Source organism: Anguilla rostrata, chromosome 6, assembly GCF_018555375.3.
Source record: "Anguilla rostrata isolate EN2019 chromosome 6, ASM1855537v3, whole genome shotgun sequence".
Classification (NCBI taxonomy): Eukaryota; Metazoa; Chordata; class Actinopteri; order Anguilliformes; family Anguillidae; genus Anguilla; species Anguilla rostrata.
Genome location: NC_057938.1, coordinates 37,166,959 through 37,181,460, shown reverse-complemented (window position 1 = coordinate 37,181,460; position 14,502 = coordinate 37,166,959). Strand labels below are relative to the sequence as shown.

At 41.7% G+C, this 14,502-nt stretch overlaps 1 protein-coding gene across 1 annotated transcript in view; it reads right to left on the bottom strand.

The window, feature by feature from the left end:
* Positions 1-11,850, bottom strand: part of LOC135257058 (WD repeat-containing protein 20-like) — a 28,711-nt gene extending 16,861 nt beyond the window's left edge. Inside the window, exon 1 of the mRNA XM_064339462.1 lies at positions 11,551-11,850. Within this exon, the coding sequence (XP_064195532.1) occupies positions 11,551-11,814 (264 nt within the window). The 5' untranslated portion in view covers positions 11,815-11,850. The remainder of the gene's footprint in view (positions 1-11,550) is intronic.
* Between the last annotated feature and the right edge of the window lie 2,652 nt (positions 11,851-14,502).

Sequence of the window (14,502 nt, the reverse complement as noted above, 5' to 3'; positions counted from 1 at the left end):
CAGAGAAGAGGTGCGTCTTGAGTTTCCGTTTGAAGGTGCTCAGACACTCTGCTGTTCTGACCTCCACTGGAAGATCGTTCCACCATCGTGGGGCCAGAACTGCAAAGAGTCGAGACCTTGTTGCTGCTCGTGTAGGGGGAGGAATCAGCCGCCCTGTAGTAGCCGATCGGAGCGATCTGGCCGGCTTGTAGGGTCTGATCATCTTCTGCAGATAACCAGGAGCTGACCCCTTGACTGCTTGGAAAGCAAGCACCAGTGTCTTAAACCGGATGCGAGCTTGCACTGGTAGCCAGTGGAGGGAGATGAGGAGGGGAGTGACGTGGGAGTCACGAGGGAGGTTGTAAACCAGACGTGCTGCTGCATTCTGGATGAGCTGAAGGGGTCTGGTGGCTGATGCTGGGAGGCCAGCCAGGAGGGAGTTGCAGTAGTCCAGACGTGACAGTATCATGGCCTGGACCAGGAGCTGTGTGGAATAATTGGTGAGGAGTGGTCTTATTCTGCGGATATTGTACAGGATGAACCTGCACGACCGGGTGGTTGCCGCGATATTCTCAGAGAGTGACAGCCTGTTGTCGAGCACAACTCCAAGATTTCGGGCACTCTGTGAAGGGTGTAGGGGAGTGTCTCCTAAAGAAATGGGGAGATGAGAAGTGGGAGAGGTAAGAGAAGGAATATGGAGAAGTTCCGTTTTGTTTGTGTTGAGCTTGAGCTGGTGTTTGGTCATCCAGCTCTGGATGTCACTCAGGCAGGCGGATATGCGATCGGAGACCTGAGTGTCTGTGGGAGAGAAAGAGTAGAAAAGTTGAATATCATCTGCATAGAGATGATATGACATGCCATGGGCGGCAATAACAGGGCCAAGGGACCTAGTATATAGAGAAAAGAGGAGGGGACCAAGGACAGAGCCCTGAGGGACCCCAGTTGTGAGGGGACGAGGAGCTGATACTGCACCGGCCCAGGCAACCTGGAAGGAGCGGCCGGAGAGATAGGACGCAATCCAGTTGAGGGCTGGTCCGCAAATTCCCAATTTTGTCAGGGAAGACAGAAGTGTAGGATGGTCAACGGACCCTTCATGCAGATGTTTACTATTTGAATATGTGGCTACAAACCTGAGGAGCCTCTGGACTAATTTGCATATCTAAATGGCTCATATATCCATACCCACAACAGCAGGCTGTATGAACTCCTCAGGGTAGGCCTATAAAATCGACTGCGACTAATATCCAAATTTGCATTTACTGCCCTCCTTACAGCACAGGATCAGCTGGATTAAGAAGTGTCATTTCGTACAAAACGGTTGACACTGAATTAACGGTAACCACAGGAATAATTTCTTCCTGCCTGTTATTAACGGTAACCACAGGAAGAAACAGATTGGAATGTCTACCAACACGCAGAGGCAAAGACGATAGACGATGTGCAATTACAGGAATTCTACCCTAACTTCACCTGTTACCTCATCTCTTCGTATCTGCGAGGCAAGAATTCTTTTTTAACAGAACACCAATACATTATTTGCATCTCATTTCATCCCGCTGTTCCATCCTGCATCTGTTACGAGCGCCACAATAAAATTATGAACGGTATACACTTATTGGGGTTGGGGCTATTTTATTGTGCCATTACTGAGTCGGTACATTATGAAAAAATAGCTATTTTTATCAGAACGCAAGTGAAATAATGTAAAAGGAAACGCAGATTTTGAAACGTCCTACAGACGTCCTACAACGTCCTAGCTGACTATACTACTACCGTAATTGTTTTCTCCTCAGTAAAATTGCAAGCATCTCGCCCCAAAATTCAGAATTTCCAGGAAAAAAAAAGTCCCCAGGATTTCCAACATTTGGTAGCTGCGATTGGTCAAAACCGCTTTGAAAGATGAAGCTTGTCCATAATTTGGCGTCAGAAACTGGCAGATTTGTATTTAACAAAGAAGTACATTTTTACATCAGTGCTGCAGATTGGCATTTTGACACTTTTTAATGCAAACCATGCATAATCCCCATGAAAAAGTGGTTATATTTATTTTGGCTGCTAGGCTAGGGGAAATGTACCTGGGGCAAGTAGAACACTGGCTGAAAAAATCGTTAATGTGGAGCCCTAGAAAAGATATTGTTCACACCGATTGCATAGATGCTTGCTAACTCCTGCGACCGTTCAGGCATCATTACTGATAGACCAATAAAAACGTGTGTGTGTGCTTCCCCTTTACATGAAAACAATAATGGTTAGTTACTAATAAACTTATGGTTAACTCCCGGTTAGCCTTGAGTCTTGTATTTCTTTTAAAGCATGTTCGGTTGAAATTTAAAATATAAAATACATACCATGACGTAGCTATATCGTTACCGTCCAGAATTCTAAATAGATTGTGATACAAATTTTAGGCCATATCACCCAGCCCTACTGTGAAGGCCTCTGATTTGCACTCACAATTGCATTAAGGTTCATGTGACCTAAAGGCAGTTTCAGAGACTGGACATTTGTGTTGCTTACTGATCACAACATTTACATAGCTGTTGGCAGCACTGACAGATTCAAAGAAAAAGTGCTTAATTTGAATGAGACGTTGAGCGTGAGATGTCACGTGCCCTAGCTAGCTTTTTAAAGGTAATGGCTTTTATTGGTTTGCTGCGTACCATCACAGTATTGTGGCCAATTAAAACTCTGGGACGTCCAAAAATAAAAAAAAATAAAGCAATTAAAATTAAATGTACATGATAAAAAAGGAGGCTAGTAGTACAGAGGTAAGGTTTTTGTCTATATAAAGTTTAGTTTGTGATATGTTACCTCCTCAGCAGCAAGCTGTCAATGGTAAACTAGAATTACATAGCTACATTTTACATGCCTGCCGTGGCAATGTTACTATAATCTGGTCACTAAAGGTGCTGTCTTTTATGTTACCAGCTTGTCAATGCTTGTCCCTAGAGATTTTTTAAAAAGTTTTTTAAAAATCAAGTTTATTTACAAAAAGTTGTATAGATGATGAATGTCTACCTGCGAGCGCATATTGTAGGTGTGGTCTTGTTTTTCCATGGAATTTATTGTGTATGTCTCAGCCGTCAGACAATAATTCAGTTATGTCCTCTTAATTGGGTCTAATAGGTTGTGCCTGTCACAAGCAGATGTGTGATTTACAGAGAGGGGAGTTGCATAGTTGCTCTTGGTTTAAGTGAAGCCTGTACTCTCCTTGTGTACTCAGTCTTATATAGCCTATTCTCAGAAATATTTATTTACAAAAGAAAAATGTACTACTTTTTTGTACCACTGTAAGGGGGTAGAGATGTAAGGATGATGACTGCAATACCTTTAGGAATACAATTGTGTCACAGGATTGCTCCAAGTAGCACTGGAACTGGGAATAGCACGTGTGGAAAATGTATTCGGAAAAAATCTACATAGGTCGGCCAACCCACTTTTTCACAGGCCTGCCCGAAAAATTATTTCTGCCTACGCCACTGTAGCTGGCACAACATGAGTAAATGGAACAACGCTCCTACGGTCTATCATTAGTTTATTGTTTATCAGAGCGCAAGTGAATGACTGTAAAATGCAGATTTTGAAATGTCCTGCATTTCAAAGAGGCAGCATTCCATGGGCTAGTGCGACCACTGATAATCTTATATCAAATTTCATAGTTTACATTAGTTACCATTATATTTATTTATCTTCATCCCGAGCAGCACATAAGACTGCGACATAAGTCTTTTCCACTTGTTCTCATCTTTACCAGTGGGTTGTGCCTCGCCCCACAAGACCCATCTAAGCCAGTATGGTTTAAACTGTTCTTCCTGTTGTCTTTGGTATTCCAGGTTTCCTCCTTCAAAGTGGTGTCCCACTGGGATGGCAATTTTGGCCCCATCCTTAGAATATGTCCCTGCCAGTAAATCCGTTGACACTTGAACTCACTAATTACACTTCAGCATCCAGTTTTCATGTAAACATTATTATTTGACATTCTGTTGGGCAAGAAGATATGGCAAATGAACCTGAAAAATCAGTAATGGAAAGGTTCACCATGTCGGTCTTAATGACACGCCAACACTCCGAGCCATATGAGAGGACAGATTTGACAGTGCTCGTATGCAGTCCGATCTTAGTCCTTATGGAGAACTTAAAGAGGTTAGGCTTCAAGATAGGCAGAAGCCTAGAAAAGGCACCCCAAGCTTTGCTTTGATGTATTTTTGTGCCCCATTGTCTTTAATGATGACACTGCCTAGATATGTGAAATCCTCAATAACATCAAGAGGTTTACCAACAACAATGATCGGTGCAATAGTGGAGGTGTTATTAATGAACATTTGAGGTCTGCATCCTGAACTAAACCTGGCATGGACCAACGGTAAGCCGTGATCAGGCTGGGTATCGAGCATATTTTTAGCTGTCCGACGTCGGGTCAGATCGGGTACAGGCTCGTTGTCAGCCCGGAAGGTTACAAATAATAGCATAGAAACATTTGTGCCAGCTGTTAACAATGACTGACAACAATGGCACAAAGCTTCCAGCTTTTGTAGAGTTCCATTATGCTCAAAAAGCAAATTAAAACAGACGTACTTGACAGCACAGGAATGATACACTTCGAAACGTAATGTTTGAGGGAAGGACCAATGGTACTAAAGCCAAAAACATACTTTATGCGAACACAAACTGAACAAGGATGCTGCTCCTGTGCCATTTGCTTATAGAGGTGCAAGCGACAAACTTCACTTCACATTTAGGCTAACAGAAGGAGAAAAATGTTAAAAAATAAACATATAATGATATTATGCACTGCGAAAAATCTGATCGATATCGCCTCTCCCCCTTTCTGAATCTTGCCTGCTCTTCCCTCATCTTGCTGTAAACAGCCAGTTCCATTCTATTCATAACGACCCAGCAGAAAACCTTGCTTAGGATGGATAGAAGGATAATACCTCTCCAATCGTTGCAATTGCGTGGATAGCATCAATGCCAGGGGCTTTGCCATTCTTTATTGCCTGATTGGCACATCTGACTTCCACTTCTCTCAGGAGGCTCGTATCAATGTCAAGGAGGTACTCAGCTGGAACAGGTTTTGCGGGTTTGCTGGTACTGGGCGGTTGAGCACTTCCTGGAAGTGCTGGACCCACACGGCTGCTTGTCCACGCTCTGTGCAGGTCCTGATCAGTTTTTGTTTCCAGAAATGTGTTACAGTCTTATATACTACACTCATGTCTCCCAGTGCAGCAGCGTTTTCAGCTTCCTCAGCAAGCTCCTCAACAAAGGATCTCTTATCTCTCCTTGCAGCCCTCCTGACCTCCATATCCTTAGTTCTGAGGATTTGCTGGGCATCTTCATGAAGCCCGTGTAACTTGGTGTTCAGCAGCATCCTTTTTAGCCGAGCTGTTTCATTAATATTCTTCCAGGTTCCAGATGGCAATCATTTTTATTCATATACCTTCTGATGCACCCACGGGGTCTTTTCAGTCCTTTCCCTGTAGGCAGTCTTGACGGCGTTCCATTCGCTTTCTATATCTTGATTATTATCCTTGGCTGTAGAGGATGTAAGGACATTAAAGCAATTTCACACTTTTAAGAAAAACTCTTGACCCTGTAGAGCTGACTTATGCAGCCTGAGCTTGATGGTTGTAGCTACTAGTAGGTGGTGACTTTATTATTTATTCATTCATTTATTTTCTATCCATAAATTGTACAGTATTCCCCAACATCTTGCACCATTTCCCACTGATAATAATATGGTCAATTTGACGGCTTGTCATCAGATGACATCCAAGTACGTTTATGGATATTTTTGTGTGGGAAAAGAACAACCATTCACAATGTTGCTATTCCTGCAGAAGTCATGAATACGTTCTCCATTGTAATTCAGCTCACAACAACCATGCACCCAAACAGCCCTTGCGCAGTGGGAGTCGTCACTACCAATCTTAGCATTCCAATCTCTGATGATGAGAAGCACATTGTGCTCCCTTGGTGATGTTAGCAACCTTCCATGCCATAATTATGCAATGGACCAGGTAGTGGCAGACTCATGCAGCCCAAAATATGCACAAAGAGAAACAGAGAATCTTATTCCTGCAGCCATAACATTCCACAATGATTAATGTTGCTGTCGTATTTTTATGTTTTACATTTTGTATATTGTGACAAGGTTTTAAGACACGGAAATGGCAACAAAATTAATTTCCCTAAATGTTATAATAAAGTATCACCAAAAACCAAGCAAACTACAGTCCACACAATTAGTACCAAGGGTTTTTTTGGTTGTTTTTGTTTAAAAAAAAAAAAATCTAACTTGGGTTTTAATATTATTGAGAGTAAGTCTGGGGTAGGTAAGTGCTTAGTGTGGGTATTCTCTGAAGAGAAGGGTCTTCATTCTGCGGCAGAAGATGGTTAATGACTTTGCCATTTTGGTAGAGGTGGGGAAGGCATTCCACCACAAAAGCAGGAGGGCTGTGGCGATCACTGCATAACGTTCACATTTTCATAACTGTGATGATGATAAGTATTTAAACCATTTTTCATCTTTGTTTTATGTAAATGTGGCCTATTATGAAGCATCTGTGTACACTTTTAATCTCGCAACAAAGAGCAACTGTAATGCCTTCTGCTTCAGTCTATGTATCTAAAATGCGCTCTCGTCCACATACAACTCCTGTCAAGTAGGGGAGAAGTGTAACTGACGCTTTGAACTTAGCTGACAAGTCGACGCTAGTAGGAGAGAGGGTAAATCAGTTCTGAACATGAGCCAACAGTTTTAAAACTGAGTGTACTCTACTAATTTTTTTAGGGTGGTACAAAGACAACAAATGTCAAAATAAAAACAGGTTACGAGACAGATTCAGCTAGTTGCTTTGGCGTTGTTTGTCCAAAAATAATCAAAACACTCAGTCAACTTGTTTAGATTAGGCCTATGTGGTGGGACAATTCTCACTTTCCATTACTGGAAAAATGGAAAAGCAAGGAAATATTGTACATTTATGCAGCAAGCAGACCATCAGAGCGGGTATTCAGTAAAGCAGGAAATGTAGTCACACCTGTTTGCCATTCCCTGAAACCCGACAAAGTGCAAGTCTTCCCTGCACAGAACCTCAAGGACGACGCCTAAAACAGTGTACTAATAGCCCACAGCCTACAACACAATAGCATGCCTTTCTTTTTGCTCAATATTTAGGTCTGTATGCCTAATTATTTTTGTTACACAAATGGAATCATCGTAATTTTACAAAGGTTGTAGACAGAAAGTATGATTTTTTTAAACTCTTAACTTTAAGAAAATGATGTCACTTTAACAGTGGAAATATATGCTTGAGCACTAACCTAATGAACAATACCAAAGGTAATACCATTTTTCAAATGGCCTGAAGCTACTAGGCCACATACCCCAAAAAATGTATAATAAGACACACCGAGGGAGCCCCACCTACTGTTTTCGCATGTAATGGCACAGAAAACAATTACAAGAAAGTTGTGGTTTGAAAAGGCTGCCACATTAATTAGCAAAACATTGTTTTTGCAACAACAGTAACATTGTCCACCGTAATGACTTGGCTCGCGATCATTCATTAACCGAAACTTTGTAATTAAGACAGGCTCACCACTAGGACAGAAAAGAGTAGCGAGTAGCCTACCTACTGGATCCTCGGAGATGGTGTTGCGAGGCGGCCTGTGCTGGTGAGCAGAGTGGCGGAGCTTGGGCATAGGGCTTGACTGCAGTCTGGAGGGAACTGGGAGCAGATCCGCTCCTGACCCTGTAGGTCAGCACTAGTGTTGGATCTAAAGCGAGTCACAACTCGGTAGTCAGTCGAGGGTCCTGTGGACAGGTGTTACATGCAAGAACCTGGGGTGGCCCGAACACCAGTCAACCTGCTGGGGTCGAGTGGCAGAGGTACACAGCCCGGCCAGAAGCCAGTTGCCGCAGTCAAAACATCTACCTCAGTTGTAATTTTGTCAAAGTTGCATGAAAATCTTATTATTAATGTGCAAATGTGATTAGTTTCTCTCAGAGCTACGCTAAATGTATCTTCTTTGCAGATGCAAGCACATGCCAGAACCTCAGCATATGTCAGTAATTCTACGGAGTGCAAGTGCGGTCCCAAAAAGACAGGTATTCTTAAAAGGAGGACAAAGAGCTTTGAAAAAAAATTCCGCGGAAAAAGTTTAGTTAACGACTGGCGAATTTTGTCTGCAGTCAGTGTCATTTTGTTTGTGGCCTGCGTGATTCTCTGCAATACAAAGAAAGCTTCATTCATTCAGAGGGAACGCTTTCACATTTCGGAAAACAACTTGCATCAGCAGGCTCTATCTATCGGAGGGTTTGACTTAGCATAATGCAGCTTATCCAGAAGCACCCCAAGCCCCCCTTCCCCGCAGCACAAAAAATAAAAAATCTGTTAAGAACAAAGACATCCTCACGACTGTGCCAAACTCAGAGGGAGAGTGGAAGTTCGGATTCATATGCTGGATGGAGCGATTAGTGCTCAGAGCAGAGCAGAAATAAACAGGATCCCAGGAATTATGCATTTCATTACAGACATAGAGACAGAGCAGATTCATGAGCTTTTGTTTTCAGCACCGCTATCTGAATTTACCATTTGGGTGCCCAACGCTGCAGTTAGACAACCTGTTGAAAGGCCATATGATTTTCCAGGAAAAACCCCACTATTTTAAAGAGGAATGAGGAATTTATATTCACGATACTGTAAGCTTTCCAAGTTTAACTTTAAAAAAAAAAAAATTTACAACTGGAAACCAATGCTCTAATGAAAGCCAGTTCTGAAAAAAAAATTCTGGGTATTAGAACTAGGCTACTAGGTGTTAAGACAACTCATTCACAAATATGCAATTTCCACCTGAAAGACCACCTGCAGCTACTGTACTAGACCAAAAATAGCCCAAGTCTATGTAGGTTATACAAATACACAAATGTCATGCTTCTTCTCGCATGGGAGTATATGTGAGGGCAATAAGGAAGGAATAAGACTCTTTGTCCATTGAAAGACAAACATTGAGGAGAGCACTGAGAGAATACGAAACCCCTTTCACCCAAAATCAATTATGTCTGACAGTGAAGTCAGGATGGCACTGTGTAGTGAGGCAGGACTTTTGTACAAACTGTACCTCTCTCGCGAAACGCTCCCTCTCACTGTCCAATGGGTGGAAGTGTGTGACCTTTGCAGATGGAAAGAACAGAACTGGGCCACTTACAGACTTAAGTTCACGCTTTCAATGAGGTTAGCTACTTTGCACTGAAATGGACTGAATACTTGATTGAATAAACTTCAGTGTTGATGCAGTGCTTACAGAAATTATTTAAATACCTTATTCAAATAGAGAAAAGAGGGCAAAGGATAAAAGCACTCCAGGATTCAAAATACAAAAAAGTGAGATCTCTTCACAGTAATTTTGAGACTTTTGTTCAAAGACATCCCCATGACCCTGACCAGGAAAAAGCGGGTTAGATAATGGATGGATAAATTTCCAAAGACATGTACAAAACGGTGAATATCTTTGAATGAGTGGTCTCCGTGAAGCTGATAATTGATACTACTCAACTTGTGACAGTCACTGAATGCAGTGCCTGAGCATGGAAGGGCAACAGATGATTGACACTAAGAAAATAAATCCTTCCAATGGCTCCAGTTACAGTTCTCACCAGGTACATGGCATTGGTCACCTTTCTGAAAATCAGACCAGGGCTTCAAAGCCAGCAAATCTGTAGGACTAGAGTTTGACCAATCACACAAAGCCAGTCACCAAGCGCTGTGAGTCTAGGGAAGCCCTTTCCACCGGGTTCAGAGTACCTGACAGCTAGCAACAATATAGGGACAAAGTGCCAGAATGCTCAGCTGTGAAACAAAGAGAATGATATCATGACATGACAGGATTCCCCTAATTTTCTAGGAAAGCAGCATTGTAACATACTAATGAATGGACAGGACAGCATTTCATAGAATCTCTTTAAGCACAAATTCTCTAAGAATACACACACAAAACCACCATATGGTAAGTGGTAAACATGAATAAATACTCCCACTCAAAGCTAGTGTAGTGGCAATGTTATAACACAGACAAAACATCCCAGTATTATTGTGCAAACATTTAGCTGGGTGGCTTATTCACTGCAGACAGTCCAAAAGACAGATTTCGGCCTTGCCCCGGGCCTTAGAAGCCTGTGTGACAAACTCACTCGGAATGTGGTCATCGCCACCAGGAAGCTGACAGGTTGTTACATATCTGACAACCAGATTGAGAGAGATCAGTTTCCACAGTGCCTAAGGACCAGGGTAAATTCCATTAAAGCTCAGCTTACACCCAACACTGCCAGAACAATTTTAGTAATGTTATTACAGTTCCAATAACATAGCTTTTCCTACAATATTCACAGAAAAAAGCTGCCAACTTAGCTCTAACCAGATTAGAATGAAATACCTGCTCTATATCAGTCTTCATGAATTATGGTCCTTTATCTCCATAAAACCTTCCTTTATGTAGAGACTTTAAATTTGTAGTTCAAACTCCGGGTTGCTGGATAATGTTCCCTGACCACACAGGCAAAATAATATTTATTTCAAGGATCCAATTGATGCAGGTTAAGTTGCTGGTGAAAAAGACATTGTCAACCTGTGCAATGACCCTGCATTAAGGCCCACAGTCTCAGAAATACATTCAGTGTCCTGTTGTGAAAATGTTGATCAAAGATACACTTGTCTCTGTGCCTTCAGTCCCATGATTACAAAACACAACCTAGTAGTTATCTTAAATTAATTCAAAGTTCCTCTGGGCAATTTAAGTGCTGTTAATTATCATTATTTCTGTACTTTGCTCAAGTTGGCTTGTAAAGATAAGGCGACACAGTCAGTCCCGGCCACTTCTCCAGTGACCATGTGTAAGTTAGCTAACTAGCTATTCATTCATCGGAGTACAAAGATCATTCTCTCGCATCTTACCATATTGCACTGGCGAATACGTCGCACTTTACAACTCAACAACGGGGAAGTTATGCGTAGCTAAGTTGCCGGTTAAGTGGTGCGTAATCCAACGCAATGGCAGTTATTAAACACACATGCATACGGAGTTAAGTGCATGTATATTGAACTTATTAAGCTAAAAACAGACGTGGTGACAAGTGACCGAAAGTGCAACGCTGGGGTCAAAACATCTCTCTGAGGGACCAAAACCACGCATAACAAATATCGGTCACAATGTGACAACCACCTCCACGCTGTCACGTCCTGAGCGGTCAATTGAATCAGAACCACATACACATTCCAATGTTCACGCGTGCATGTTTATGGAGAACTAGAGGAATTCCACAGCAGTTTGGTGGGTTGAGTGAACTGCAGGTGAAGTAAGGCCCTTACACTCCTGTTCTAGTTGTGCATACCACAACATTTCCACAAGGGACGCACACAACAAACTAGGGGCGGTTGGCTAGCTAGTTAGCCAGCCAGCTAGCTATCAGCTGCGTCAGTCACAACACCGCCAAAGTGGACAGCACTCTTTCTTGGCTTTAACCCAATTATTACCGACATGGTACCCACTGCTTGAAAAACGTAAGGTCCTGTTTACCTTTCTGACGCCTTTGTAGATATAAAAGTATAGCTCCCGGCCCACATTGAAACAAATTCTGTCGCCGTTGCCAGACTGGTCGTTGACGTTGACGAAGGAAACTTTGACCGGGTTGGAGCCCTGGGAATTGAAAGGCACCCTGTTGGGGCGGCTGTATTCGGAGTGAGTGAGGAGTTTATAGACGCCTTCCCGAGTGGTGAACTGAGTTTTAATTTCGTTCATCTCCTTCCCTCCTCCCTCCGCCGCCATCTTGGAAATTAGCATTCATCCTGCCCTGAGCCCGGATCTTACTCACAGGGCATGCGCAGTTCAGATGAAGGACCCGACATCCTCACCCCTACGTCAAATGATGCTGAAAGTCACGTGCTATTTCTTGAGCACAGCGGGTAGGGCAATGTAGTTCAGTTGGCACGGCTAGTGAAAGTTACACTATTACCTCAAGACGTGCATCAATTTTAGCACACTTTTCGAACTAAATTTCCAGCACTTTTTATCCAATTATAATGGGTCCGAACGGTCAACAAGAGAAGCGTTGTAGCGCCACATGACGTTAGTAGAAAACTTTTTTTTTTTTAACTACAATCCGTGTCAGCCACATGACATTGTGCCAATTACTTCTTAAACCATCAGGCTGCTGTACCGTAAAATGGCTAGTTTTTTTGAACATCATCTGAAAATATTCTTAAACACGTCCTTTATGAAAAGTATTTTCAGGATTATTCTCAAGCATAATGTTGTAACTGATTCTGTTTACTATACTTGCGGTATTTAATGAACAATAGCCCCGCTTAGTGGATTACTGTAGTATTGCATTTTTTTTATTGATGATTATGATTAACAATAGGTTCATGACTTTCTTATTGCGAAATTTGTTTACTAGCGTGTGTATCCGTCCTAGCATATATTTTGTCTACTCGCTGCATGCAGAGTTGATTTATATGTTGTCATTGACAAATTAGATACATAATAGTGGCTCTGTGAGTAGTGTAAAAGCTTTAAACAATGTCCTTGTCCAAACGAAATGATTAAACAAAACTACAATAAACAAACAAATAAACAAATAAATGTTATCAAAAAAATGAGATAAACTTGTAATAATGGAAATTGAGTAACTCCACTATGACACAGTTCACCACGAGTGCTTTGTACACTAGATACATACCAATGCCTTAATTTTGAAACTTAATCCCAAAAATCAGGTCAGCAGATTATGACAGCCATCACTAATTTCAGTTTTAACAATTTTTTCTCACTTGTTTTTTCAACAATGTTAATTTTAAAAATAAATGTACTGCCTATGTAAAAGTTAATACAAACATGCAAATCACCACCACACATCAACTCAGCTGAAAATCAAGAAGAAAAACAGGTGGTCCGTGATATGGTCTTGAAGAGTAAAAAATGTTGCGTACCAGGGAAACACCAAAAAGGACTATCCAATATTGTAATACTGTAATAGCTGACTGCAAATGCACAAAGAGTACACATTTGCAGTCATTCATTTTTTTTTTTTTTTGGAAATAAAATTAATTCAGTTAAAGGTAGCAAAGGAAGGGGTTGCTGGGACTTGAAAGGCACTGGTTCAGGGCATGGATTGGCCCCGTGGTCTGATTCTGAATCTGGACTATGCCAATTCCAGCTACAGCTAGCAGTCCCACAGACAGATGCATAATTTGAATTTTTGTCATTGAGGGAGGGAGGGTTGCTGCTGGCCAGAATGGTGGTGTTTCATCCTACATCAGTGATTGGGTTGATTGGGTGCTTTTGCGGTTCACCTGTTGCGCTGCACATGTAGTGTCTTCCTCTGGCTCATGTCTGTGCGAGCCTGACTTATTGATTGCCCATGAGAAAAGAAGCAGCGGCAATATGCTTGTTTTTTTGGCCCTCCAAAATTAGCAACAGCAGTTGCGGTGAGCACATTTTGGCATTGGAAATTGAGAGAAAATGGAGGAAAAACATGAAAAATATATAAGTTAACAATGGGTATCCTGATCATCATCTCTTTGGTTATTTAGATCTGCCCAAAAAATTTAATCCACATCATAAAAAAGAAAAATTGGCCGAGAGGCACATAAAGTCATACCTTGTGTGCCAGATGTGTGCCCAGTAGGACTGATCATCAGTATCATCACAGGCCCCTTCCATGGCCTAAATGAGGGCATGCTGCATGTAGGGACAAATTTACAGTGCCAAGCCATGAAGAATTCAAATCCACAGTAGTATATCGGAAAGGTGAACGTGATGGGAGAAACACTAGAAGTGTAGGCCACATAACAACGGCTATCACTGTATCCACATGAGACAGAGTTATTATTTCCAAGCAAATAAGCTCTATTTAAAAAAGAAAAAACATTTTAAAAAGCCAGATAAGTTGTCAGTAGTAGAATTACATTCTTGCTGTCTCATTTTAGGAAGGGAGGACACTGGAGAAGATAATGCCTTTCTAGAGTTGAGATTTACTGATTTGCTTTCTGGAATTGGCGCCCTCGTGTGGTAAGAATGAGACAATTGTCACAATTGTGAGAGAAATGTCACCTCCTCAAGCACATTTTCGCAAATGAAGACCTCTCAAGTGAGGCCCTGTTAACTTCAGTAGGTGAAGACACCTTTTCAAGTCCTCCACATTAAGTTACAGCCATCTCCTCAGAAGTCTCACACGTTAAGCAGTGTGTAAAATTGGACTTGATTTGACTAATTTTCTGTGTTCGGTTAGGAAAATAATATTATAGATTTTTCCATTGCTAGCATCAGTATAGTCAAAATAAAAAGGGATAGATTTGGCTCATGGGCATAGTTTGGAGACTTGTTCTGTATCATTCTCAGAAGTCTGGTCTAACATGTATAGCATGAACTATATTAAAGTTGCAGAAAGTACTATGAAAGATTTAATTAGACCAAATAAGTATGAATCTAGGTGCCAAGATATATGCACATATGTCCTTTTCGTGCATG